Here is a 26,741-nt window from a genome sequence, read left to right as displayed (position 1 = left end):
CATCAACTCTCTAGACCACAAAACCATTAGAGGGAGGGTCTTCCACACGACTGGGGAAAAAATGAAAATAAACAGGAAATAAAGAAACATTATAGTAACTGAGCCATAACCCTGCATGAGGCAATTTAGTCATCTGGTCTTTAAAGTGTATCTCCTGTGGCACAAGTATGTATTTCAGAGACACAGGACTAAGGGAGGAAGAGAGCGAATTATGGCAGAAAGAGAAAGAATATGTATGCCTATATAAAGGGTTTGGACAATGGGATGTGGATGAGAAGAGTGGAAAAATGACCGCTAATATAGATGATGGCATTAGAGTTGGCATCTTGACAATATTATTGCTTTTCATCAGCTTCAGAACTTAATCCAATTGCCATTGCCTGAAAGTCTTATAAAATTCTTCTGTACAAGAACTTTGGGAAAGGTCTTTTCCAACAAAGTGAATGAAGTATAACACGTTAAGTTGTTTCTTTTTTCCTCAAAAGCAAGCTCATTTTACATAACAAGAGACAGAAGCTAAATGCTAATAGAAGCCAACATGGTAATTTATATATCCTAGTGTTTTTTTAATGGAACATGTCATTTTCTCAGCACGTTTTCTATTTTCCACTGGTACCAATCATTTTGTAAGAAATCATAATTTCAGGTTGGATGCAGTGGCTTACGCCTGTAATCTCAGCACTCTGGGAGACTGAGGCAGGTGGATCACTTGAGGTCAGGAGTTCATGACCAGCCTAACCAACATGGTGAAACCCTGTCTCTACCAAAACTACAAAAAATTAGCCAGGCACGGTGGTACATGCCTGTAATACTAGTTATTCAGAAGGCTAAGGCAGAATAGCTTGAATCCAGGAGGCGGAGTTTGCAGTGAGCCAAAGTTGCACCTCTGCACTCCAGCCTGGGTAACAGAGTGAGACTCCATTTAAAAAAAAAAAAAAAAAAAGAAGAAGAAGATAATTTCATTTTTGGAATTCTAGTCAAAGGAAGCTATTAATTATTAAAAAGTTGTGCCAGGCGTGGTGGCTCACGCCTGTAATCCCAGCACTTTGGAAGGCCGAGGCGGGCGGATCATGAGGTCAGGAGATCGAGACCATCCTGGCCAACATGGTGAAACCCCGCCTCTACTAAAAATACAAAAATTAGCTGGGCATGCTGGTGGCGCGTGCCTATAATCCCAGCTACTCGGGAGGCTGAGGCAGGAGAATTGCTTGAACCCAGGAGGCGGAGGTTGTTGTGAGTCGAGATTGTGCCACAGCCCTCCAGCCTGGTGACAGAGCGAGACTCCGCCTCAAAAACAAACAAACAACAACAAAAAAACCAAAGTTATATGTTTAAAGCATAGAAAAATCAAAGCAAAACGAAAAATGCTGCTAGAGGAATGATGAACTATTAAGTATTCTTTTGATGAAATATTATGAACTATAACTACTATTTAGAAATGTTCACATTTACTTATTAGAAGGTTTCTATGTTTCTGCTTGAATGGTTAAGAAACAGCACATAAAAACTAATTATACAGTCACAGAAGTGAAGGGGGACCCAAAGAGCAGCCCCATCCACCTTTCTAATATTGGCAATTAACCATGTAAGCAGACGATAATCTGTCCTGTTTGTTAAGATTCCAGGAGTGTTCCTGTAGTTGTACCATAGGCAATGCCACATACACAAAACAATTGATAGGTCTTTGGAGAGCCAGGATATGATTGTTTAAAATTTATAGCTAAATGGATTCTATACAACTGATTACTTAGCAAAGTTTTTATAAGAGTTAATAGATGTAAGATGAAAGATTAGGAGCCAGTGATTTCAAAGCTTAAATGACTCATGAGTAACAACTAAGAAAATCAGATTGTTTTTCTTAAAATACAAAAATATATGATATATATATATTTGAAAACAGAAAATAGGCTGGGCACTGTGGCTTACACCTGTAATCCCAGCACTTTGGGAGGCTGAGGCGGGCAGATCACCTGAGGTCAGGAGTTCGAGACCAGCCTGGCCAACATGGTGAAACCCCATCTCTACAAAAAAAGACAAAAATTAGCTGGGCATGGTGGCATGTGCCTGTGATCCCAGCTACTCTAAAGGCTGAGGCAGGAGAATCGCTTGAACCAGGGAGTTAGAGGTTGCAGTAGCCGAGATCGCACCACTGCACTCCAGCCTGGTGACACAGCAAGACTCACCTAACAACAACAACAACAAAGACCCCAGAAAATAACAAATGTTGGTGAGGATGTGGAAAAACTGGAACCCTTGTGCACTGTTGGTAGAAATGTTAAGTGGTGTAACTACTATGAAAAACAGTATGCAGATTCCTCAAACATTTAAAATAGAATTACTGTATTATTCAGAAATTTTACTTCTGGCTATATACTCAAAATAATTGGAAGCAGGGGTTCAAAAAGATATTTGTACACCTATATTTATAGCAGCATTATCCATAATAGCCAAAATGTGGAAGCAACTCAAGTGTCTATCAACAGATGAAATAAGATGTGGTAGTTCCATAGTTATTATGGAATATAATTCAGCCTGAAACCGGAAGGAAATTCTGACACATGCTGTAATATGTATGAATCTTGATGGGATTATGCTAAGTAAAATAGGCCAGTCACAAAAGGACATTACATGAGATACCTAGAGTAGTCAAATTCATAGAGACAGAAAGTAGAACGGTGGTTGCCAGGGGCTCAGAGGATGCGAAAATGGGGAATTCTTGTCTGGTGGGTACAGATTTTTAGTTTTGCAAGATGAAAATAATTCTGGAGATGGGTGGTGATGGTTGCACAACAATGTGAATGTACTTAATGTCACTAAATTGTACATGAAAAACTAAGATGGTAAATTTTATGTTATGTGTATTTTACAATAATAAGAATAGATAGATAGATCTATAGATAGTAGAGAGAGAGAGAAAGAGAGAGAGAGAGAGAGAGAGAGAGAGAGAGAGAGATGATAGATATCTAGGCCAGTGTTTTTTAACCTCTTTTCCATTATGGCTTCCCCAACAAATATCCTTTTTCAACTTTTTTCCCTACTCTCCTCCTACGAAGAAATGCTAACACCAGAGATATGCCATAGATTTGCTTATGTGCAATGTGTGTATCTGTGCTTTATATATAAAAATAATAGGATGTTTTTTTGTCCTCCAAGAGCCACTTTCCACCTGAGCATTATCCCCCCATATAGAATGTATGTATTAGGCTGTGGTGACATGAGATCAGAATCTATGAAGGCAAAACACAGGATTTTTGACGGGCATATGTTAAAAGCACAAGTAGAGATTACAAATCATAGAGTCAAAGAAACCTATATGCACAAATATAAAAGCCATTCATACATTCTTTTATTTAACAGATAGGCACCTACTATGTATTAGGCCCTGTGATAGGTGGTGAATAAAAATAGACATGTTCCTTACCCTTACAGTACTTTGCAATCCAGTGGGTGAGACAAATATTGGTCAAAAATCACACAAATAATGTAAAACAGGGACATCAATTTCCTCAAAAGAGAGACTGAGAGCTCCTTGGTACTATAGGGAGGCTGGGCAGGAGGGTTTCTAAGGAAGTGATGATTGAGCTGAGGTTGGAAAATGAAAAGTCTTTAATTAGGTAAAAAGGAGAGGGAGACCTTTCCACAGAGTGGGGACAGCCTGTGCAAAGGACCTGTGGCCAGAAGGAACATGGCACCCATAAGAAACCAAAAGACAGGAGTAGTTGGGGCACAGACACGAGGTGGAAGGTGATGCACAATGGAACTTAGCTCTGAGTTTCTCAGTCTTGGCACTATTGATATTTGGGGCCTGATAATTCTTTGTTGTGAGAGGCTCTCCTGTCCCTTATAGGATATTTAGCAGCATCCCTGGCCTCTACCCAGATGCCAGCAGTACCTCCCACTAAGTCATGACAACCAGAAGTATCTCCAGACATGGCCAAATGTCCTCCGGGGGGCAAAATCACTCTCAGCTGAAAAACACTGGACTAGAGAGATACGCATGGGCCAGATTGTATGGCCCTGTTAAGGAGTTTTCCTCTATTCTGTGGCCCATGGGAAGCCTCTTAGGGATATAAAAGGGGGAAGGGGGAATGACACAATCAGAATTGCATTTGTAAAAGTTCCCCAGCCAGCAGTGAGTAAAATGGAGAGGAGGGAAAGCCCAGGCCAGAGGAGTCATGCATAGACCATTTAAGAGGCTAGGCCAGTTTAGAAGCTCCTAGACTAGTCCTCATGACATATAATAGCTTGGACTAGAGTAGTAGGTAGTGGAGATGGGAAGAAGTGAAACGGGAAAGTTCCCTGATTTCCCCTCGTAGAATGTGCAGCAGGGATGTGGCTCACCTGTTCAATGGCCCTGCAGCTTAAACACCAAGGAGTAGCATGCAGACGGGCAGGTGCAGAGGCCAGGGCAAGTGCTTTGTGCTCTCAGCCCCACTTAGTGTCTAGCAGTGGGTGCCTGCAACCCCAGTGTTACAAAGCCCTTTCAGCTTTGCTGTCTGCAGATGGCTTGAGTGCTAATCAGCTCAATGAACCCTCTGCCTTTTCACAAGGGCAGAGGGCCAGTGTGACAGCCCTCTGTATCCCGAGCTCTTGCCCAGTGTCCCAGAAGAATCGGATCACACGCGGCCTCCAAGGATGGGTGCAAGGTTTTACTGAGTGGTGGAGGCGGCTCTCAGTGACATGGATGGGGAGCCAGAAGGTGGAGGGGTGGGGGAGACAATCTTCCCCTGGAGTTCAGCTGTTTTCAGCAGAACTCCTCTGGACATTCAGAGGCCTCTTCCCTCCTTCTCCGTCATGCTGCCCGGCTGCTCTCTGCTGCTCTGCATCGCTCTCTGCCTCTCTCTACTGCTCTGTTCTCTGCTTCTCTCAACATTCAGCTTCTTGTGTGTGTGCCCGCTAAGGTCTCAGGTTTATATGGGCAAAGGATGGCGGGCCAGAGCGGTCTTGGAAAATGCAACATTCAGGCACAAAAACAGGAGTACCTGTTCTCACTTAGGTCTGAGGGCATAGGCCCAAGGGTGGAGCCCTCACCCTTCTGTACTCAGCACTTCCCTGCCCCACGTCCTGTATCAGAAGTGGATGAATTTGAGAGACAGGAAGGAAAACTCACAGAACTTGGTGATAGATTGGACAAGCAGGGTGAAGTGGAAAGAGACGTCATGAATGGTTCATGCTAGAGGAAGTGGATGAATGATTCATGCTAGCGGAAGTGGATGGGTGGTAGTGCTATTTAGTAAAATCAGCTGCAGATAGCCTGGGTTTGTGGGGGGAAGATTTAATGATTTGATCACTGTTAAAATTAAGTGGACTTTGAGATGCTCAGGAGCAGTTGCCAAATAGGTAATTGGATGTGCAGGTCTGGAGCTCTAGGGGGTCGGGATTGGAGGCATAAACTGGGGGAGCAAATGGTCTAAAGGTGGTAATCTCAGCTATGAAAGTGTCTGCCACCTCGTAGGGAAGGAACAGAGGAGGAAAAGAGGAAGTCCCAGGAGGTGGCTTGAGAGTGGCCGTCATTTAATGACTTGGTAGAGAAAAATAAATACACTTCACAGTGTCAGACAGAATGACCGGAAACTAGGCAAAATCAGGGAAAACGTGGAGTCCCAGATGCCCAGAGAAGAGAGTGAGTCAAGAGTCAGGAAGCACTAAATTGTATCAGATGCTCCTGAGAGATTACATAAGATGATGAAAGAAAGTTTGTTGCATGTAGAGCAATGGTCATTGTTGGTCTTAGCGAGGGTGGTTTGGGTGGCTTAGTGGAGCCAAGGGCCAGATGGCAATGGGTTGAAGAGTGGGAGGTGAAGAAATGGAAATGGAGAGTGTAGATAACATCTTGGGAGACTGGACAGTGAGGGGGAGGAGAGCCACACAGTGGAACCTGGGAAGGGTGTGAGGAAGTTTCACAATGAGAGGGACGTGTGCACATTTCAGTGTCGAGAGTCCAGAGGAGAGGAGTGGGATATCCACGAAGGAGCAGGGATGCTGCTGAGGTGGGAGGCAGTGGTCCTGGAGAAGGGGGCACCACTGTCCTCCACTGTGCAGAGGAAGCAGGAGGGGAGAGGTGTGAGCCCTGGTGGGGGCGGCGGGGAGGGGTGCCCGGAGAAGCTCCTGTTGGGAGTAAGAGGAGACTACGCCTGTGAGGGAGGGAGTTCTGAGGCTTGAGGAGAGTGGAAAAGTTTGAAATTGTGAAAATTATTATTAAAATAATGATTCTCAGGGAGCAGCAGATACTCAGTTTTCTAAGAAAAATAACATTATGATGGAAACACTTCTTACTTGTGTTAGATTCCTAGGATTGTCAAAACAAAGTACCACAAACTGCATGGCTCACAATGACAGAAATTTATTCTCTCACAGTCTGGAGCCACAAATCTAAAATCCAGGTGTCAGCAGGACCGTGCTTTCTCTGAAGGTTCTAGAGGCAATACTTCCTTGCCTCTTTCAGCTCCTGGTAGTTGCTGGCAACCCTTGGCAATCCTCAGCATTCCTTGACTCACCCTAGTCTCTACCTCCATCTTCACATGACCTTCTCCCCCACGTGTCTGTCTCCAAATTTCATAAGGATCCCAGTCATTGAATTAGGGCCCACCCTAATCCAGTATGACCTCATCTTAACTTGATTACATCTGCAAAGACCCTATTTTCAAGTAAGTTCTCATTCACAGGTTTCAGGTAGACATGAATTTTGGAGGACACTATTCGACTTAGTTCATTACTAAGCCACGAAACTGTGCTAATACATTTTAGAAGTACTTATAGAATTAAAACAAAAATATTTTTAACCTAACGTTTAAGGATTCCAAGTGCCTTACGCTCATAGAGTCACATACTCCTGACAGCTAACGTAGTCTGTAGTGTCTCCACAGTCTCCATGTTACGGATGAGGAAACGGAGGCTGGGAATAGCTGAATGACCTGCCCAGGATGAGATCCTGGCAGAGCCGGAACCTGAACCCGGGCATTCTGACTCCAGAGACCACTCTGGGCTCTATTCCCTACCTTTCTCCAGTTGCTACTGAATTTGTCAGAAAAACAAACTAATCAGCTAGTTATCCACCTCAGGAACTACCTCTTCCTGCCAACGTTCTTTGTTAATATATGTTTTCTACATACAGCTTTTTATACATTCAGAATATTTACAGCTTCATACTGGCAGCCCACTGTGTGGGAGCAGAAACCTGCTGCTTGTCCATGTGGGATGGCAAAATATAGCTCTCCCTTTTCCAGTAACATCTGGGCTTGGCTTTCTTTCTCCAGGTCCACGGCATCCAATTCATGGAGTTCTCGGAAGTGGAGAACCAGGATGACTACTACAGCACGGAAGCTGGCTGTATCCACACCCAGGACCAGCAAGGGGTGCATGTCATGTATGAGGAAGCCTTGAGTGATCTCAAGGAACTAGAGGCAGAGTTGCTGCTTGTGGCTAGCCATTACATTGAGAAAGAAAGGGGTGAGAAGTCAGATTAAAAAAAAAAATCAACTGCCCAAATAAACAAAAGACACTAAGGGCTTCTTTTTATGCTCTCCACCCCAAAATATAAATACATATCCAATAGTATCTGAACCTGCAAGAAGCACACACTACCCCCACCCCTAAAATGCATTCACTTTAGAAGAGAAACAGTTGTTTCCAGCTCAAGCCCCGCTTCTGATAGAGATGGTGACTACTGTTTCAGGGCTGGGTTGTAATTCTTGCTGTGGTTCAGACTCTGCTTGTTGAGCAGGGGCATTTCTTTCCTTTTCTTTCTTTCTTTTTTTTTGTTGTTGTTGTTGCAGCAGGAAGTTTCCTTTATAATGGCGAATTTGGTGATACACAGTTCTAGCATAGAGCCTCAGTCACTGGGCCCCAGGAGGCAGTAAGCAGCAGGGCTGAGAGGGACGACCCACTCCAGGGCTCATGTCACATTGATACGCGCACCAGGAATGGCCACCCATGTACTCCTAAAGTTCAACCCACCCACCAGTTCAGTCAAGAATTACGCTTTTAATTCTTCATGTTTGGCCACTGAAGATCAAATCTACCATGATGACAGGATTTCAGTACAACAGGCTCTTTCCAGTCACAACAGACAGAGATGTCCAGGCTCTTGATACGAAACAAAAGTTCCTTTGACTTCTCTTGCAAGGACCGAAGAGATAAATGTTTTCTTTATGATCTGTTGAAATGTTTACATAGACTTAAAAAAACAACTAACAGTTATTCTGTGCTCTGGTTCCCCGGAAGGTTTCTCATGATCTCCCCTTCGATAGCTAGGGGGCTTGCGTGTCAGGGGACAAAGAATTAAGACACTTTAAGCAATAAAAATCCTAGTGTAACACTCAGAGGCAGATCGTGAGCTTGAGGGGGCAGGAGGGGTGGGAGGCAGGTGCTCCGATTGAGTAGCGGGGTGCAGCCTCCTGGGAAAGCCCAGGGGAGACAGAAGCATCAAGGAGCAGGAAGCCCTGCAAGGGAAGACCGAGTTTCTTCCTCGCTCTCCTGAGGTACAAGGGACAGCACGGCCCCTGCATTTTCACTTCTCAGGGCCGAAGACCTGACCTCTGACCCTCTACCCACTCTGATGACCTGCACGCTACATTGGGTGGTCTCTGACTAAAACAGGCTTAAGCCAAGATTTGGGATTTTACTCCCAGGAGCATTTCTGGGTCACCCACTGGGTGGAGGGGATGTGGTGCAGGACCCTGAAGAAAGGAAAATAAGCAAGTGAAACAAATGACTTTTCTAAGTGGTAGACCTTGAGGAAACTGCATTTAGCAGCAGAGACAGCCCTGGGTTCCTAACAGGAAACCATCAGGATGCAGGAACATCTGGCTAGGAAAATGCCAGACAAGCCCCAGAGGAAGAAATCGTTACTCAGGGTAATCAAGTAACCCATAACCTGTATTTTCTCTTCCTTTTGGCATCACTCAAATTGATTCAGTTTTAGAAATAGATGATGTAAGAATATTCTTTTGGGATACTATGACAGCATTGGAATTACATCTGCAAAGAGCTTAGACTTTCTAGACACATTGCAATACCTAAAGGGAAACTTAATCAGGGTTTGTGCTATTTTGTAATATGTGTAGACTGTAATTAAAGATAATTCACATTCATATTGTTACAAAATGCTGCCCAAAGAAAGTTTGACAACTAACTTTTCAGATCCCAGACAGAATTAATTTGAAGTAGGATTGAATTAATTGTCCTGTCTTTGCCATTGGTATCTGAATCATAGGACGCAGTGATGGCATCCAACATTCCAGGGTATTTAATTTCAGCTCTTAGCTTTTATCTTTACTGGTTATCCTACATACTAATGCACCATTTGGTCCATATTAATTTATAATAGCATGAACTATTTCTAGCTGCTAAGAATTTAATTGGACTGAGACACTTAGTCAGTAGTGTCTACACTGACACTTTAACCACATGGCATCTTTCTTTCAATTGAGCTGGTAAATGTATAGTCATCTATTGTGAAATGATTTCCCAACTGTTGCTATGGAAGTTCTTGATCATCTTTCTCTTGTTTAGTACCCATCAGATATGTGATAATTATTGAACTCAAATTTCAGCACATGAAAGTATCTTATCTTTGAATATTTAATTCTGAAATACAATAGTCAAAAAATTTAAAGCAACAATAATGCCAGTAGTGAAAAGTAGCATTAACAAAGTTAAAAAAATCAGCTGAATAATGAAAATTACCTTCATTGATTTAAGTTAGTAATTAACATAATTAAAGAATATCTTGGAAACATTTCACAATGATGGAAATAGCAAGTCAAACTGAGTTTGTTGTTAAACCCCAGGGATTTGTTTTTAGAGAAGGAGAAATATATACCTTGCCTTTAAATTGTGGGTTTGAAGACATTTTAGCATAGATTTCTTGTTAACTAAACTTTTTATTTTATTTCTAAGATTAGTCTTTAAAACTGAATTTAAAAAATAAAAACAAAAGCTCCTGTTGACTTAGAAGTAACAAGTATGAACTCAGGCTTCGTCCCAGGGACTGGTTCAGCATTTCTGTTTCTGAGATGGAGCTGATAATCCAAGGGGCACATTTCTAATTGGAACAGGTTCCTTGGAAGACCTGTCTCTAAACATTCTCACCCTCTTTTCTCCCAGGTCACAAAGTGGGCAGCCAGCCAAAGAGTGGCCAGGACTGGGGATGGGCCCATGCAGGTGTGGACAGATTTGCTGTGCTCTATGACATATGGACTTGGGAAGCAGCTCTTCTGGAAAACAAGCGCCAGGTATTCTTGCCTAGGAGACAAAATGTCTGCTAAAAAACCATTCTTACAAAATCCAGTCTTTTTTCTGTTTTTGTTTTTGTAAATAAAACCCAGTTAGACTTTTAGAAAAGTTCTCAATCAGGAGAAGAATTATTTTATTTAAATAATCTTGGCTAGTTATAAGGATGTAATAAATTTTATTTTCTTTACTGAGGTTCATCACAAAAAACAAAATGTGAAAGACACTTCTTTATCTTACAGGTATTATTTGTTAGAGGACTGTATAATTCCTTCTTATAATATGTATGCTTTTAGTGAGAATGAATGATGATTTCATTCATGCTCATTGTGCAGTCATAGGGACAATGCTCACTTTGCTAATTACAGACAAGTTGACCTGATCATGGCCTGTAGAAGCATATGCCACATGTGGGTAGGTGAAAGCATTGGACAGGGTGCTGAGTGCAATGTTACGGGGGTGAGTTTAAAGCAATGAAACAGCAGGTTACTAAATCATCACTGTGTCACAAATGGTTCATATCCCAATAATGAATGAAACACTGCAAGTTTACTGTTCTTCATTTGTGCCCTTAGCATGGATTATCAGCCCTTCTAATAATCACCAATTGTTAGGCATTTACTTATCAAATATGAAGTATTTACTCCGCCAGGGACTGTTCCAGGCATTCAGGGACATATAGATAACTAAGTGAAAATGATCTTTATCTTTAAGGAATTTATCATCTACAAAAGACTCAATCTCCAAGCAAAAATTATAACCTAGTTCCTAACAGTTTATAATTGAGTACATTCATGAGTCATGGGGACTCTGCAGAGAGATTTGTCCTGGGGGAGGGGAGCACTGTCCGGTGTAAGAAATGCTAGAAAGCCTTTCCAGAGGAATCGATATTTCATCTTGATACTAAAACGTGAGTAAGATGTTGTCTGGCAGGGCAGAAAAGATTCTTAAGCAGACGAAACAGCATTAGAATGTCTGGGGAATGTAAATGGGAAGGACCAGCTTGGGGGATTTTATTTTGAGAAATAAAATCCTACCTTCTTGGAGGATGGTAGGAAGACTGTTATGGCTGGGATGTAAAGGCATGATGGGTGGCAACAAGCCACACATGTGTTTTGGGTGCAGCCTATAAAGGACCTGCTAATTATATTATTTTAGAGTCCATCTTATAAACAAAGAAGAGCCATTAGTGAGTTTCCATAGAGAGAAATATGATCATAGCTGTGTTTTTAACAGCTACCTTGGGCGTATGTGAGAGAATGGATTGGAATAGAGCGCCCCTGAGAGAAGAAGTGCAGTTATTGCAACAGTGACCTGAAAAATTAGGAGGAAGCATACAATGACAATAGAAGAATAGAAAGGCAGAGAGGCAGTGAGACTTGGAAGGAGGAACAGACCTGAGAATACTTTGTAGAAGTGGAAATGGCAGGACTGGAAGACTGGATCTGGAAGTTGGGGCAAGAAAGTAAAGAAGGAATTAAAACAACTTCCTGAGGGTTAGGGAGGAGGCTATTAACTGAAACTGAACCCAGGAGGAGGAAGAGTGTCTTCAGAGGGGAAAATGACATAGGCCCTAGGACAACAAGGCGTTTGAGGGGGTTTGCTGAAACTCAGGTGTGAATGTTTTGTGGGCAGCAATAGGTCTGAAGCTCAGGAACAGGTATGAGCTGAGGTATGAATATGGAGGTTGAACCACAGTGATGAATCAAAACAACTGGGAGAAACTAGAGATATCTGAAATGTAGCCCTAAGTAATACGCCTACATTTTTTTTTTTTTCTTTTTGAGGTAGAATCTCGCTCTGTCACCCAGGCTGGAGTGCAGTGGCATGATCTCAGCTCACTGAACCTCTGCCTCCCAGGTTCGGGCGATTCTCATGCCTCAGCCTCCTGAGTAACTGGGATTACAGGTGCACACCACCATGCCCAGCTAATGTTTTGTATTTTTAGTAGAGACAGGGTTTCGCCATTTTGGCCAGGCTGGTCTCAAACTCCTGACCTCAAGTGATCCATCTGCCTTGGCCTCCCAAAGTGCTGGGATTACGGGCATGAGCCACCGCGCCCAGCCCCTGAGTAATATACCTACATTTAAGGGGCAGGTCATGAAACAAGAAGCAGTAAAACTAAATAGACCAGAGAAATAAGGAAGAAATGAGTTTTAATTAGGAGGGGATGGTTACTTGTGGAGTTCCATGAAACGTCAAGAAAGGAACTCCTAAAAACCAAGCAGCTTGGTCAGATGGTCACTGGCAGCATTGCAGGACTCTCAGAAGCATGGTGGGGGTGGAAACCAGGTTATAGTGCACTAAGATATGGTCAGAAGATGGGGAAATGGCAATGTTTTCTTTGAATTGTTTTGCTAGTAGAATAGATGGTTCACCATTACATCTGCTCTCTGGTTGGTCTGTTACTCCTAGAGATGTAGGTCACCCACCCTTTCGCAAACAATTGGCCAGGCTTCAATAGTGCAAGCCTTGGACTTTGAAAAAAATGTTCCTCTTTTCAATGATAACTGGCCCCTACAGCATTAGTCTGGAGTCTTAATCTGACCATTGGAACCTTAATCAACGGAGTGAGAGATTTAGATGCACAGTGTAGTAACTGGAATGGCTGTATGAAATATAAATAAGACAGGATCCTTAAACTCAACAAGTTTATGGGTCCAGGCATGAATTTTTTTTTTTTTTTTTTTTTGAGATGGAGTCTTACTCTGTCACCCAAGCTGGAGTTCAGTGGTGCAATCTCAACTCACTGCAAGCTGTGCTTCCTGGGTTCGCCCCTTTCTCCTGCCTCAGCCTCCCGAGTAGCTGGGACTACAGGAGCCCACCACCACACCTGGCTAAATTTTTTTTTTTTTTTCACTTTTTAGTAGAGATGGGATTTCACCGTGTTAGCCAGGATGGTCTCGATCTCCCGACCTCGTGATCCGCCCGCCTCGGCCTCCCAAAGTGCTGGGATTACAGGGCGTGAGCGACCCCACCCAGCCCAGGCATGAATTTTAAACAGCACCCCCCACCCCTTTCTGTACTCTCTCTCCCTACCTTCCCTTTCAATGCCTCTGGGCCTCCTTTGGAGGCCTCCAGGAAGACTCAATGGCAATAGAAGAGGAGGAAGGCAGAAAATACTGAAAAACGAACCAATTTCTCCACACTTCAGCCTAGGATTCGTTGTGTGGTAAGGTGTCAGGACAGTCTACTAGTTCCTTCTGTGGTAAATGAAACTATTTTGACTTAAAAACATTTGGTGAAAATATCTCCCTCTTTTCTATCCTGAGAATAAATTCCCTTTAGAAACTGAGCTATCGGTGCGAAAAGTGTAAAATGGCCAAGTCAGAAATTTTGTCAAAAGAGCCTATTTTTAATGGATAAGCCAGATTTCTATCTAAAGTAGTTTATTTCCCCCAGTACTATTTCCTACAGCCAAGTTTCCTCAGCTGTTTTTGATTGTTAAATCTATTGGTATCACTAGGGTTAAGAATTGCTTGAACATATTGGGTTCTTTTAAATCCTTATGACGCTCATAAAATTAGAGCTGGTAGAAACTTAGGTAGATGAAGGGATTCTTAGAAAAGTCAGGTATCAGCCGTAGCAGCTCCCAAGTGACACTGTACCATCTGCTAAGTCTTTCTACAGCTACCGAAGGACAAATGTACTGGATAAAAAGATCATTCCTTAGAAAAGCCAGAAAGAAAATGTCCTGTGCTAAGTTGGGTCTAGCAAAGATTTTCTGTTTTGCACTTTCATTTGACCTAAAATACTATTTTAGAAGTTTTTTTAAATCCAAGACAAAAAAATGAAGTAAAAAGAATATAAACACAGTAAGGTTTGAGATTATTTATTTTGTCTATTTTCCCATTTTCTCCAATATTTTGTGCTTACCATCAGCACGCACCACGTATTATCTTGCCTGAGAGTTGGCTCTTGACACACACAGGTGACATTTGACAGACTAGGAAGACTTCTTAGACAAATACCAGCCCAGAGTTGAAATGGAAATGGGCCACTTAGCAAACAGATAATAAATAGAACCCATGAGGCAGAAAGATCTTGGCCCCATCCCTGTTGGGAAAGAATTCATAATAAAATTATGCAATGATCTGAGAGCCTCTCGAGGTTGAGCACAAAGCTCAAAGAAGCTTCATCAATTTAAAAAGAGAGCCACAGTTTCCTTCCCCACAGCTAAGTTTACCAGATAATATAGTGCCATACTTGGGACATACTTATACCAAAAAAGTATTTATTTATTTAAAATTCAAGTTTGACTAAATGTTCTATATTTTTACTTGCTAAATCTGACAGCCCTATCGACAGTGATAAAATGGCAATTTAGCATGAGCCTCTGCAGTCTGGTATCAGGTTGGAATCACCATCTAGAACCCTTCCCCCACCCCCAACTCCCCACAAACTCCCCCTGCTAAATAACCAAACAATTGGACTCTGTGCAAAAACAGGTCAAGGAAGTATAAATACGATAAACCAGCTTCTGGGATTGCCCTGGCCCAGCTAAAAAGGTTCAAGTGAGTCCAGAATGAGTTAGGGAAGTAATTGTTTCTTTCCTAACTTCACCTGGGTCTACTGAGGGACACCTTTCTTACCCCGATCCAGTCATTCTTCCTTCATTTCTGTGTTGTCTTCTGCTATGTAATAATTGAGTGTTATTATAGAGCAGAGGTTGGTGGATGGAACAAGGTAACCGAGATCACCCAGCTGGCATCATTTTCCCTGGGGCTCATTTAAAGGCAAGGGTGGTCTCCACCTTCCCTCACTTTGCACTCTTGATGTGTGAGTTTCTGACTTATGGAGCATCTCTGTGACCTGAGCTTTTAGTTTCCTTTGGTGTCTTCCTTTTCATACTAAGGTTGATCCAAGGTCCCTTATACCCAAAGGACATCCTACAAAACCAGGTGCTAAATAAAGTGCTTCAGGCTCTTCCTCCTTGAGCCTTAGCCTTAGGGTCTCCAAAATAAAGTATCTCTTAGTAAAGCAGTATTTGATTCCTAGTGTGCTATTCATCCTCAAGGGTTCAATTCTTTTGTGTAGAGGAGGAAAAACTTTTTCCTCTGCTTTCTTAGATTCAGTGCCTGGGCTCTGAAAATGAAACTGACAAAAGACAGATTAACAGGAGAAGGGATTTATTATGCACTGTACACATCAGAGCTACTTATCTTGCCCTAGGGTCCCAGTTGGGAATTCCAACCCAGTGATCTCTGAAGAGCTTTTTCCGATTAGCATCATGACTAATCACACACAAATAGAATTTACACACAGAACAGAAATTCCTTAAGCTCACAGACAAATGTAAAAGCAAAATCAAGAGACATCTCTTTCTGAATTCCCACACTAAGAACGCTCTTCAGCAGTTAGTGTCTGAAAGCTTTTCTGGGTTTTTAGAAAAGACTTGCGAACTCCACTAAAACAGATCTCCACTGGGGTTTTGGACACTTGATGTGTTGGAGAGTTCTGTTTGTAAGGCCCAATCTAGAGGACGTCAGTCTGGGATAAATCACTTTAAATATAGGAAGCACATTTACCCTCAGCCTTCCATTCTACTCCTGTATCGTTTTTGCGTAGGTGAAATGTGAACAAACTATTAAAGAGGAGGAGTCAGAAGTGGGGCTGAGACTGTAGAAGTCAGGCGGGCACCTACTTAGCTTTGGTGATGGAATAAAATGGAAGAAGGAGAATGAGTCCTTGGAGAAAGGTGTTGGAGATAAACACATTAAGTGTCTTAATGTGTTGTCTGATTGGAGCTAATAATTATTATATAATTACCTCACCCCCTTTTTATTTGTGGATACCAGAGGAAGAGGGGATGGAAGCAGGAACTCAAACTCAAGCCTAGTTCTTCTGGCTCCAAAGTCTGTTCTTTCCCTTTCCCTGTCTAACTCTGTCTGTAGGTTTACTAGCTGCACGGCACTGTATTGGTACTGCATCCCCACAGTATGGTGGGGCCTCCCATCTCTTTGCTGGGCCCCAAGGCTGCCTCTGCTGATCCCTGACTACCAACCTTATTTGCAGCTTCTTGACAATTACTTTGAAGCCTACCAGCACACGCTGGACCCTGAGGAGAGGTTCGCCTTAGCACAAGTGATGACGGACATCGTGCACCGGCGCCCGAGGTTTGATCTCAGCCACCCCTATTTCGTTAAGGCCTACCGAGAGGAATGCACCTGCCTGAGGCTTCACCTGCAGTTAGTGAGGGGCATCCTCACCCAGCAGGTGAGTGTAGTTGGGTTTTAAAATACTGCGTGCGAGAAGAGGATGGAAAACACAGGCCAGAAATGAAAATAGTGTTTTCCTTCCATTGCAGATCTGAAATCTGTGTTTTCTAGGCCAGCGTGTACAGCTGACTTATTTGTAAGCTCATTTGCGTTGTTGAAATCCCAGTGTAACTATGGTCTTAAAGAGAGATTTCCACCCCTAATTAGAGTTAATGGTCCACAAGGAATTGATGACCTTAGTTTTCATTAGATTGCAAAGTTTATTTGTAGTGAAAGAAGAACTAATGATACATCTTTTTGACATTAATGTATAAAATTTTGTTTATTTTTTTTTAAAGTGTGATTATTTTTAGGACACTGAAAGAAACCATCATATTGTATGTCCTCTAGGGAAACGCTAATGGCTTGAAGCAAGCAAGAGACAAAGAATTGTTGCCACCTGGTTGAAATTTTTTCCATGTAGTCAATTATTTAACAGAAAGATTTCTCTTTTGCTTCTTAAGCTTGTCTGAAGTCAGTTGCCTTTGCTTCCCTTGGCTATCTGGCTCAGACCGAGAAACCAGCCCATTGCAAAAGAGTCTTCAAAACAATGTCAGCGTGAAAATTAGTCAAATGATGAAGAGACACAAAGGGACGAAATCCTTCTCATGTCAAGGCTTATAACTCATGGCTGTGGGAAAGTTTAACTTTTCTAATTTTAATGTTTACGCTGCATTTTTAGATAGAACGTCAGCGGGAGTATGTCCAGAGGATTTGGCGAGAGGATCATCTGGACAATAGCAATACATTTGGACTTCCCCTTAATATAGTTTGCAAACAACTTATTTCCATCAACAATAGCTGGTAAGTTGATGTTGTCTTTATACATTTTATGTGTGATCTTCTAGATTAATTAAGGATAGAGTGTTAAATCTCAGTACTACTCTCTAAAGCACTTCTCAAGTGCTTGGGGGAGATGAAAGAAGTAGGTACAAAGGCCACAAAGGAGGGATTCCCTTGTATATTGAGTATCTTTTTGTTTTGTGAATAATAAAGAATAGGAGGCTAGAATTTAAACATATGCCACTGGGTACAGAATCATCATTCTCTTGAAAAGGCCTGGGGAAAAAGCAGTTGCTCTTGAGATGCTGTCAGGATTTAACCAGATGCACCACACGAGCCTACATGTATAAAGCTTGAAGGTGCTTAAAAGCTTCTTAAAAAGGAATTTAAGTGTCACTAAAGAGGTTTCTGCAGATTTGCCTTGGAGGGTCACAACAGAGTTAAATTTAAGGAACAGAGTTAAATTTCCTGTGACCACTCAGAGAGGGTACACACTTTGTCACCCCCTAGATAGGCAGCATAACCATCTCCCTCTTCCCTTTTAACCTTTGAGGGTAGAGGAAACTGGGAAGCAGGTGACAAGCCGCAGGTTGATCTGCATGGCTGTAGATCACAATCTCTCAATTGCCTCCAAATGGGTGGAGAAAATTTCAACATCCAACAAATATTTGTTTGGCACACAGATGTGAACAACACAGGCATGGTTCTATGTTCCCGTGAGGTATACAGTCCAGCAGTAAAGGCAGACTTTATGTAAGAAATTGCCATAATGGGTTATGGTATTATCTTGGGGACAGGCAGGGCATCATGGGAGCAAATATCCGAGATTCTCATTTTTTGAGAAAGAGCCCCAGGCTCAAAACTCTGCATTTTCTCCATAGATCTTTCACAGGACTGATTTCTTCTCTGTAATAAACTTGAGACACCAGCTGTGTGTGTGCAGCTTGCTATGGCAAACATTTACTGTTCCGGAAATGGTTTCTGGCAGAGTAGGCTAGGGTTATATGGATACTAAAACCTGCCAGAATAGTCTCGAAAGCAAGTATTATTTGCTTGGTGAGATTCCTTTCCAGACTTTAGGCTGTTTTTATTTTGCAGATTCAGGACTAAGAAAGATACCATTTGCATCAATGTAAAGGGAGTTACAATGTTCTTCAGTTCTGTGTAGGTATAGAAGGACTCTCGACTTGTGCTGAACCCTTTATATCTAAAGAAATAACCCACAGATGAACTTTTTTTTTTTTTTTTTTTTTTTGCTTCTGGCCTCATTCATTTATGAATGATTACAGTCCATTTGAATGATTCCAGCAGTTATGTACAGAATTTAAAAATTGTCTTTGTCTGTTAACATTTTGGGAAAGAAGGGATAAAGATTCAGATGAAATATAGAAACTAATAACCATGGAAATTATTTGTTTTTTATGTAGTCACTTTTGAACTATTTTGTTATATATTTGAGTAAATATTGATTACTGAAATGTTGACAGTTTTGCTGTATAGTCCTTTTTTTTTTTTTTTTTGAGACAGAGTCTTGCTCTGTCGCACAGGCTGGAGTGCAGTGGCACGATCTCAGCTCACTGCAAGCTCCGCCTCCCGGGTTCACGCCATTCTCCTGCCTCAGCCTCCCGAGTAGCTGGGACTACAGTACAGGTGACTGCCATCATGCCTGGCTAATTTCTTTTGTAATTTTAGTAGAGACGGGGTTTCACTGTGTTAGCCATGATGGTCTTGATCTCCTGACGTCGTGATCCACCTGCCTCGGCTTCCTAAAGTGCTGGGATTACAGGCGTGAGCCACTGTGCGCGGCCTGTATAGTCTTATTCTTATTGAGCTTCTAGAATACACATCTGTGTCTTTCCGTTTTTAAAGGTTCACATTAAAGCAAAGAACATGTCATGCAACCCAGCAGTTTCTCAGACTCTGAGGTCCCTCTGAGCTCTCAGTTTTTCATAATGCACTGGACATACAGGAGCTGTTTTATTGGTCCTTAAAAATATAAAATTGAAATATCTTTTGAATTTTAAGTTTGTTGTGTAAAATTGTCATTTGTTGTTCTTTTCTTCAAGCCCGGCTTCAAAAAATATTTATCTGCTGGAGTTCCACCCTTCCCTCAGCCTGGTAGCGCTTATCCCCAAAGCCCTAGAGCATCTCTTCCAAGAGGCCTGCCATGCCTACAGACCCACATCAGCCAGTGGCCTCGCCTCCCTGGAGCGACATGTCCTGCAGCTGGCCCTGGGCCTGTGGCTCACCCCAGCCACGCCTGAGGCCTGCTACAGTGCACAGCTCCAGAAAGATGTAAGTTCTTTTTGAAGGGGATAGTTGGGTCCTTGGCAGGGAGAATTTTTTTTTTCCAGATGTTACTGTTTAGCTTTGTTTTTCTGTTTGGCTCTATTCCCCCATTATTTGGCTAGAGACCGAGCTCAGTCATAAGCCTTGCCAATAGTTTTATGTGATTTTTTGGGGGATGGGGTCAAAGTTTCTCATTTGTAAAGATACTGCTACAATTAAAATTTAAAAGGTGATATATGTGGGTATGTGGGAAATGTTTTCTGGTTTATTATTTATATTTTAACAAATACATTTTAATTAAAAATGTTATATTTTCTTTCCACTAAGACACTTCCTAAATGTGTTCTTTTTGTCAAGATCCGGCAGAAGACAGAAAGCGTTGATCAGAATTCAAGTTCAGTCCTGCCATTCACTTGCTGTGTGACTCTGAGCATGTCTCTTAGCCTCTCTGACCTCACTTTACTGTTTCTGTAAAATTATGTTTGTGTACTTGGTAGGGGAGGTAGGCGGAGGTGAGCTTGATGACCTCTGAAGCCCCTCTCAGCTCTACTGCTCCATGGTTCAAATTGTGGGTTAATGATTTACATGGTGTTTGTAGTTGGATTTTAATCCTTTTCTTTTTCTGTTAAGGCTGTCAAGGTTACCCCTGGGTTTCCAATTTGACCTCATTCTGTGTGCATACTTGCTATATGACGAAGAAACTTTCATAGGCCCCCCACTGCCCAAACTGTCTGCTCCATAGGTCTGCCTTGGCCTCCTATCCCCTCTTGACTAAAGTAAAAATTGATTTTATTTTGCAGTGACCAAAATAACATAAAATCACAGAGAATTCTAGCAAAAGCAGAAAGAACAAAATTGAATTTAAACATTACCAATCTAATGCATTCATATCATTATTTTTCTGAATTTAAGTATTGTTAATATGTGTGTTGTACATAGCCATAATCATAGTTTTTGTCCATTGTTATTTCCTCCTCTTCTCAGTTAACATTATACTACATATTTTTCCATAATGCTAACTCGTCTTAGACTTACCTTTATGACCACATATAATTCCCATATCTGATGAATAAAAACTTCTCTAATCATTTCTCTATTGATGGACATTCAAGTGGTTTCCAATTTTCCATTATCATGAAAAATGCTATAAGATATATATTTTTACATAAAGATTTTTCCATATTTTGAATTGATTCCTTTTGATAGGTTCTTGGAAACAGAATTACTAAAATAAAATTTAAATATTTGGATACATATTAGCAGATTGCTTTCCAAAGAGTTGTGCCAATTTATAATGACACTCATGTATTTTAAGAGTACCAGTTCTGCTATACTGTGTAGTATTAGGCAAAAGCATATGATGTATGTGCGAATATACACATATACATGAAAAGTGGTATTATGCTGTTAATTTGCATTTTCTTGCTATTTATTGAGCTTAGTCTTTCAAATGTTTTGTTACTAATTATATTTTTTGTGAATTTTGTTCTTTCCCTTTATGTGTCTGTTGGAATCCTAACATTAGTCCTATCTACTTACATGAGCTTCTCTTAAATAAGAATTTTAATCTTCTTTTTGTCTATAATTTTATGCAAATATTTCCCCATTCATCCCCCCCTGCACCTTTTGTTTTGTTTTGAGGTAGGGACTCACTCTGTTGCCCAGGATGTAGTACAGTGCCACAATCACAGCTCACTGCAACCTCAGTCTCCCCAGCTCAAGCCATCCTCCTACCTCAGCCTCCCGAGTAGCTGGGACTCTAGGTGCACACCATCATGCCCAGCTAAATTTTTGTATTTTTATTAGAGAGGAGGTTTCACCATGTTGTCCAGGCAGGTCTCCAACTCCTAGGCTCAAGCGATCCCCTGACTTTGGCCTCCCAAATTGTTAAGATTATAGGCACAAGCCACTGTGCCCAGCCTCTCCATTTGTCTTTCCATTTTTTTTTTAACATAAACTTGTTTTCATGTAGTCAAATCTATTAATCATTTTCTTTATTATTTCTTCTGTCCTAAATTCAGAAAAAATCTTACTCCAGATCTTTCATATTTGTCTTATTCTAATTTTTAAGTGGTTGGTTTTATTTTTAAAATATTTAACTCTGGCTGGGTGCAGTGACTCGTGAGTATAATTCCAGCACTTCGGGAGGCCAAGGTGGGCAGGTCACTTGAGGCCAGGAGTTCAAGACCAGCCTGGCCAACATGGTGAAACCCCATCTCTACCAAAAATACAAAATTAGCTGGGCATGGTGGCAGGCACCTATAATTCCAGCTACTTGGGTGGCTGAGGCAGGAGAATCACTTGAATCTGGGACGTGGAAGTTGCAGTGAGCCGAGATTGTGCCACTGCGCTCCAGCCTGGGTGACAGAGCAAGACTCCATCTCAAAATAAATGAATAAATAAAAATAAACAAAATAATAAAAATATTTAACTCTTTTAATATTTCACCAGAGAGAGAGAAAAGAGAGAGTGTATGTGTGTGCATGCATCTGTGTGGTATGTGAGGTATGAGTCAAAACCGAATTTTTCCTCAAATTATCAGCCATTTATTCTACTACCATTAATTGAAGATTCCTTTCACATTGCCTTATGATACCACATTTAAAAGATGTATTTGAGGCCGGGCATGGTGGCTCATGCCTGTAATCCCAGCACTTTGGGAGGCTGAGGCAGGCGGATCACGAGGTCAGGAGATTGAGACCATCCTGGCTAACACAGTGAAACCCCGTCTCTACTAAAAATACAAAAAGAGATTAGCCAGGCATAGTGGCGGGTGCCTGTAGTCCCAGCTACTCAGGAGGCTGAGGCAGGAGAATGGCGTGAACCCAGGAGGCAGAGCTTGCAGTGAGCCGAGATCGTGCCACTGCACTCCAGCCTGGGTGACAGAGCGAGACTCCATCTCAAAAAAAAAAAAAAGATGTATTTGAAATTATTTTATAAATTATAGTGAATATCTGGGATACCTGTCATCTCCCATTGCTGCCACACAGTTTTATTATTTTTGAAATCTGTCCAAATTTATACCTATAAGTATTCAGATTAATATTTATATTAGGTCAGAAAATGCCCTCAGAAGGCATGCAGGAATTTATTTAATAGGTCTCTTTGTTACCACTTTGGAAAACTTTAAGGGCCTAGAAATTGCATCCTTGAGTAGCCCAGTCTTTTGGTAGATAAGTGGATAGACAAAGGAGCTTATGTATCCTGGGGAGCCAAACCAGAGAGGCAGGGGGTCTCCAGACTGGGTGGTTGCTGGGAGCGGTATATTCGAAGACAGTAAAGATGTTACAGCAGAGGTACCCACCAAGGCAGCAGGGTGTTAAAGGACAGTGTGGTTACTTCACAAATCACCCAGGGCCAGCTCTGAGTGAGGGAATGCTGGAAAGGCAGTTTGGTGTACTGTAAAACAGCTGAACTTGGAATCAGGAAGCCCAAGTTTACTCTTGGTACTGCTGTGTGACCTTGGAAAGTTTCATGTTGCTTCAGATCCCTCACTGACAAAGGGGAATAATGATACCTGTGACTCCTATTTCATGGGGATCTTGTGAAAATAAAAACGAGTTAATATATGTAAAAATACTTTGAAATTTTGAAACTGTAATTAGAGAGGTATATGCAAAAAAAAAAAAAAAAAAAAATTGTTGGTGGGGCACGCTGGCTCATGCCTGTAATCCCAGCACTTTGGGAGGCCAAGGCGGGTGGATCACAAGGTCATGAGATTGAGACCATCCTGGCTAACATGGTGAAACCCCATCTCTACTAAAAATACAAAAAATTAGCCGGACGTGGTGGCACACGCCTGTAGTCCCAGCTACTCAGGAGGCTGAGGCAGGAGAATTGCTTAAACTCGGGAGGCGGAGGTTGCAGTGAGCCAAGACCGCTCCATTGCACTCCAGCCTGGGTGACCGAGCAAGACTCCATCTCAAAAAAAAAAATTGATATTGGCCACTAAAATACTTTCAAAAATCAGGGACTTCTATTTCTATTTAGTTTGTCTTTGGCATAGACAAGTATCCCCACAGTGAATATCTAGAGATTTGTTTATTTAGACTCATAACATTTATAATAATGATAACAGCAGATACTTTTCCATATGTTAATCCATTTAACCCTCTCAAGAGCCCTATTAGGAAGTTAGTATCTATTTGCATGCAGTAAGGACTGTTATTATCCTTATCACCACTTTATAGATGAGAAAATTGAGACACAGCAAAATTGAGTACATTGCCAAAATCTCACAGCTTCTCAATGGCAAAGTTAGGACTTGAGCCTAGGAAATCTGGATCCAGAGTTTGTGCCACTGACAGCCAGTGTATTTTTTTAATGTGAAAATTCTTCTATGTTTTAAAGGATATTTTGTTTTCTTTCAGCTGTTTTCAGCTAAAGTTATGGGAGATCCCTTTCTTGTGGGGGAGATAGGCCTGCTGGCATTCAAGTCTGCAGCAGACGAAGGACGGAAACAAGGCCAAGACTCTCATGTGCTACTCTTGGAGATGTTTTCCAAACTTCTGGAACTCTTGACCCTCCGCCACCGGCTGATAGAAATGAGCCTGGAGAGTGCACACTTAGCTCGGTCAGTGGAGGTCGGAGGCCCAGGTGGAATATACGGTTTGCAGCAAAACATGGGGGAAAACAGGCCATGAGACTCCCTGCTACAAGCCTACCCCCTCTCTGCTCCCAGAGCAGCCAGACAGTTTTCTAAATGGCTAACATGATCACCTTGCTCCCTATCGGGGGAAACCCCCCCCCAATATTCAACGTGGGTCCTTTTCTATTTTCCTTAAGTGTCGGCTGGTCTGAGAAATAAAGGGAAAGAGTACAAAAAAGAGAAATTTTAAAGCTGGGTGTCCGGGGGAGACATCACATGTTGGCAGGTTCCGTGATGTCCCCCAAGCCGCAAAACCAGCAAGTTTTTATTAGTGATTTTCAAAAAGGGAGGGAGTGCACGAATAGGGTGTGGGTCACAGAGATCACATGCTTCACCAGGTAATAAAAGATCACAAGGCAAATGGAGGCAGAGCGAGATCACAGGACCAGGGCAAAATTAAAATTGCTAATGAAGTTTTGGGCACACTTTGTCATTGATAACATTTAATCAGGAGACAGGGTTTGAGAGCAGACAACCAACCTGACCAAAATTTATTAGGCGGGAATTTCCTCATCCTAATAAGCCTGGGAGCACTACAGGAGACCGGGGTTTATTTCATCCCTTATCTACAACTGTAAAAGACAGACGTTCCCAAAGCGGCCATTTCAGAGGCCTCCCCTTAGGAATGCATTCTCTTTCTCAGGGATGTTCCTTGCTAAGAAAAAGAATTCCACAATATTTCTCCTATTTGCTTTTGAAAGAACAGAAATATGGCTCTGTTCCGCCTGGCCCACAGGCAGCCAGACTTTAAGGTTATCTCCATTGCTGTTATCCTGTTCTTTTTTCAAGGTGCCCAGATTTCATATTGTTTAAACAATTTGTGCAGTTAATGCAATTATCACAAGGTCCAGCTTATGAAGATGAAGGGATTAAGAGATTAAAGCAAAGATAGGCATAGGAAATCACAAGAGTATTGGTTGAGGAAGTGATAAGTGTCCACGAAATCTTCACAATTTGTGTTCAGAGATTGCAGTAAAGACAGGCGTAAGAAATTATAAAAGTATTAATTTGGGGAACTTCCATGAAATCTTCACAATTTATGTTCTTCTGCCATGTCTTCAGCCAGTCCCTCCGTTCAGGGTCCCTGACTTCCTGCAACAGCTCCCTTGTTCCTTCTCTCTTCCAAGCCTTCCCAAATGCCTCTCTGATCACTCAACTAGGCTAAGCCCTTCTACTGGCACCTGGGTTTCCCCTCCATTCAGCACATTTCCTTTTAATTCATTGCTTAATATTGGTTTATTGACTTTTCTGCTAGCATAAGCTCCCTAAATGCAAAAGCCCTATCCACATTCTTTACCGTGACATCCCATCACCTGGTATGGGGCCTGAACCACACCAGGCACTCAGGGAATACTGGTTGAATTTGCTCCTGAATGTAATGAAGTTGAATAGAAAGAGCCTAGAGATGAGAGAGAGATGAGTCAGTGACAGCATCCAGGTCAGACAGAGGTATGGTGGGCTTAGAGGGCAGGAGAGAGAAATTAATGAGTTATGTTTTAGGTATGAGGGTGAGATGATGGTAAGACATCAAGTGGACATGTCCTACAAGCAGTTATAATACGGAGCTAAAGGGTTTGTTGTAAATATGTATGAGTGCTGTTATGTTCTGGTCCCCACAAAAGGCCCTGTAGATATAGAGAGTCCAGTCACCTACCACAACCATTATCAAGGGCTTGCTGTGGCCAGGGTCTTTACTGGGGATTGTATGTATATTATTTCATTTAATTCTCAGAATATCCTTATGAGGAGGGTTACAAACATTTTATCAGCAAGGAAGTAGAGGCTCAGAAAAGTTAATTTGCCTAAGAGCATATAACTAGAAAGTAGTGAAGGCAGAATTTAAATTATCAGTCAAGATATTATTAACATCGCTTCATAATTTATGATCCTTGGTGGCAGGAAGCCCATAATGTAAAAATTACCCATGACACATGGTAACAATGATATTCTACTGATATGTACAAAACACTAGGGGAGTACAGAAAAGAGAGTATTTCATTCTTCCTAAGTGGTCAGGGAAGCTTCATGGAAGAGGGGCTGCTACGGGTTGAATTATGTCCCTCCAAAAGTCATATGTTCAAGGCCTAATCCCCAGTACCTCCGAATGTGGCCTTATCTGGAGATAGGTCTTTACAGAGGTAATCGAGTTAAATGGAAGTTATTAGAGTGGGCCTTAATCCAATATGACCAGTGTCCTTATAAGAAGAGGAAGTTCAGACACAGACACAGAGGGAGATCATGTGAAGGCACAGGGAGAACATGGTCATCGACGAGCCGAGGAGAAAGACCAGGACCAGATCCTTCCCTTACGGCCCTCAGGAGGAACCAGTTGTTGATACCTTGATTTCAGACTTCTATCCTCTAGAACTGTGAGACAATAAATTTCTGTTGTTTAGTATTTTGTCTGTTTCCAGGGTACTTTGTTACAGCAGCCCTAGCAAACTAATACAGGTGCCAAGAACTCAGCCTTCAATGCCAACTTCTCAAGATGGAGAGATGCATTAGAAGTGGGATGTTGGGGAACATGCACT

General features: G+C 41.9%; 3 protein-coding genes across 8 annotated transcripts in view; 2 read left to right on the top strand and 1 right to left on the bottom strand.

Annotated features, from left to right (window-relative positions):
• The window catches only part of SNX3 (sorting nexin 3), a 1,122,685-nt gene that overhangs the window by 1,002,996 nt on the left and 92,948 nt on the right, over positions 1-26,741 (bottom strand). The window lies entirely within an intron of this gene.
• On the top strand, positions 5,807-20,225 carry LOC126953470 (uncharacterized). The gene is made up of 9 exons (XM_050788881.1): positions 5,807-5,848; positions 5,932-6,117; positions 7,257-7,449; positions 10,108-10,235; positions 15,802-15,854; positions 16,128-16,449; positions 17,173-17,294; positions 19,340-19,568; positions 20,193-20,225. Exons 1-9 carry the CDS (start codon positions 5,807-5,809, stop codon positions 20,223-20,225), a joined length of 1,308 nt encoding a protein of 435 aa, XP_050644838.1.
• LOC126953643 (coiled-coil domain-containing protein 162-like) overlaps positions 23,861-26,741 on the top strand; it is a 94,725-nt gene continuing 91,844 nt past the window's right edge. Inside the window, 1 exon segment of the mRNA XM_050789195.1 lies at positions 23,861-24,135. Within this exon segment, the coding sequence (XP_050645152.1) occupies positions 23,951-24,135 (185 nt within the window). The 5' untranslated portion in view covers positions 23,861-23,950.

The sequence above is a fragment of the Macaca thibetana genome, chromosome 4, assembly GCF_024542745.1.
Source record: "Macaca thibetana thibetana isolate TM-01 chromosome 4, ASM2454274v1, whole genome shotgun sequence".
NCBI lineage: Eukaryota > Metazoa > Chordata > Mammalia > Primates > Cercopithecidae > Macaca > Macaca thibetana.
Note: the sequence above shows the minus strand (reverse complement) of the source record. Positions and strands in the feature narration are given on the sequence as shown.

Bases quoted from the DNA above. Each gene is read 5' to 3' on its own strand.
- LOC126953470 (XM_050788881.1), top strand. From the start codon at position 5,807: ATGGAAATGGAGAGTGTAGATAACATCTTGGGAGACTGGACA. The intron at 7,450-10,107 runs GTGAGAAGTCAG...CTTTTCTCCCAG, and splicing joins TTACATTGAGAAAGAAAGGG to GTCACAAAGTGGGCAGCCAG. The intron at 16,450-17,172 runs GTGAGTGTAGTT...CTGCATTTTTAG, and splicing joins GGGGCATCCTCACCCAGCAG to ATAGAACGTCAGCGGGAGTA.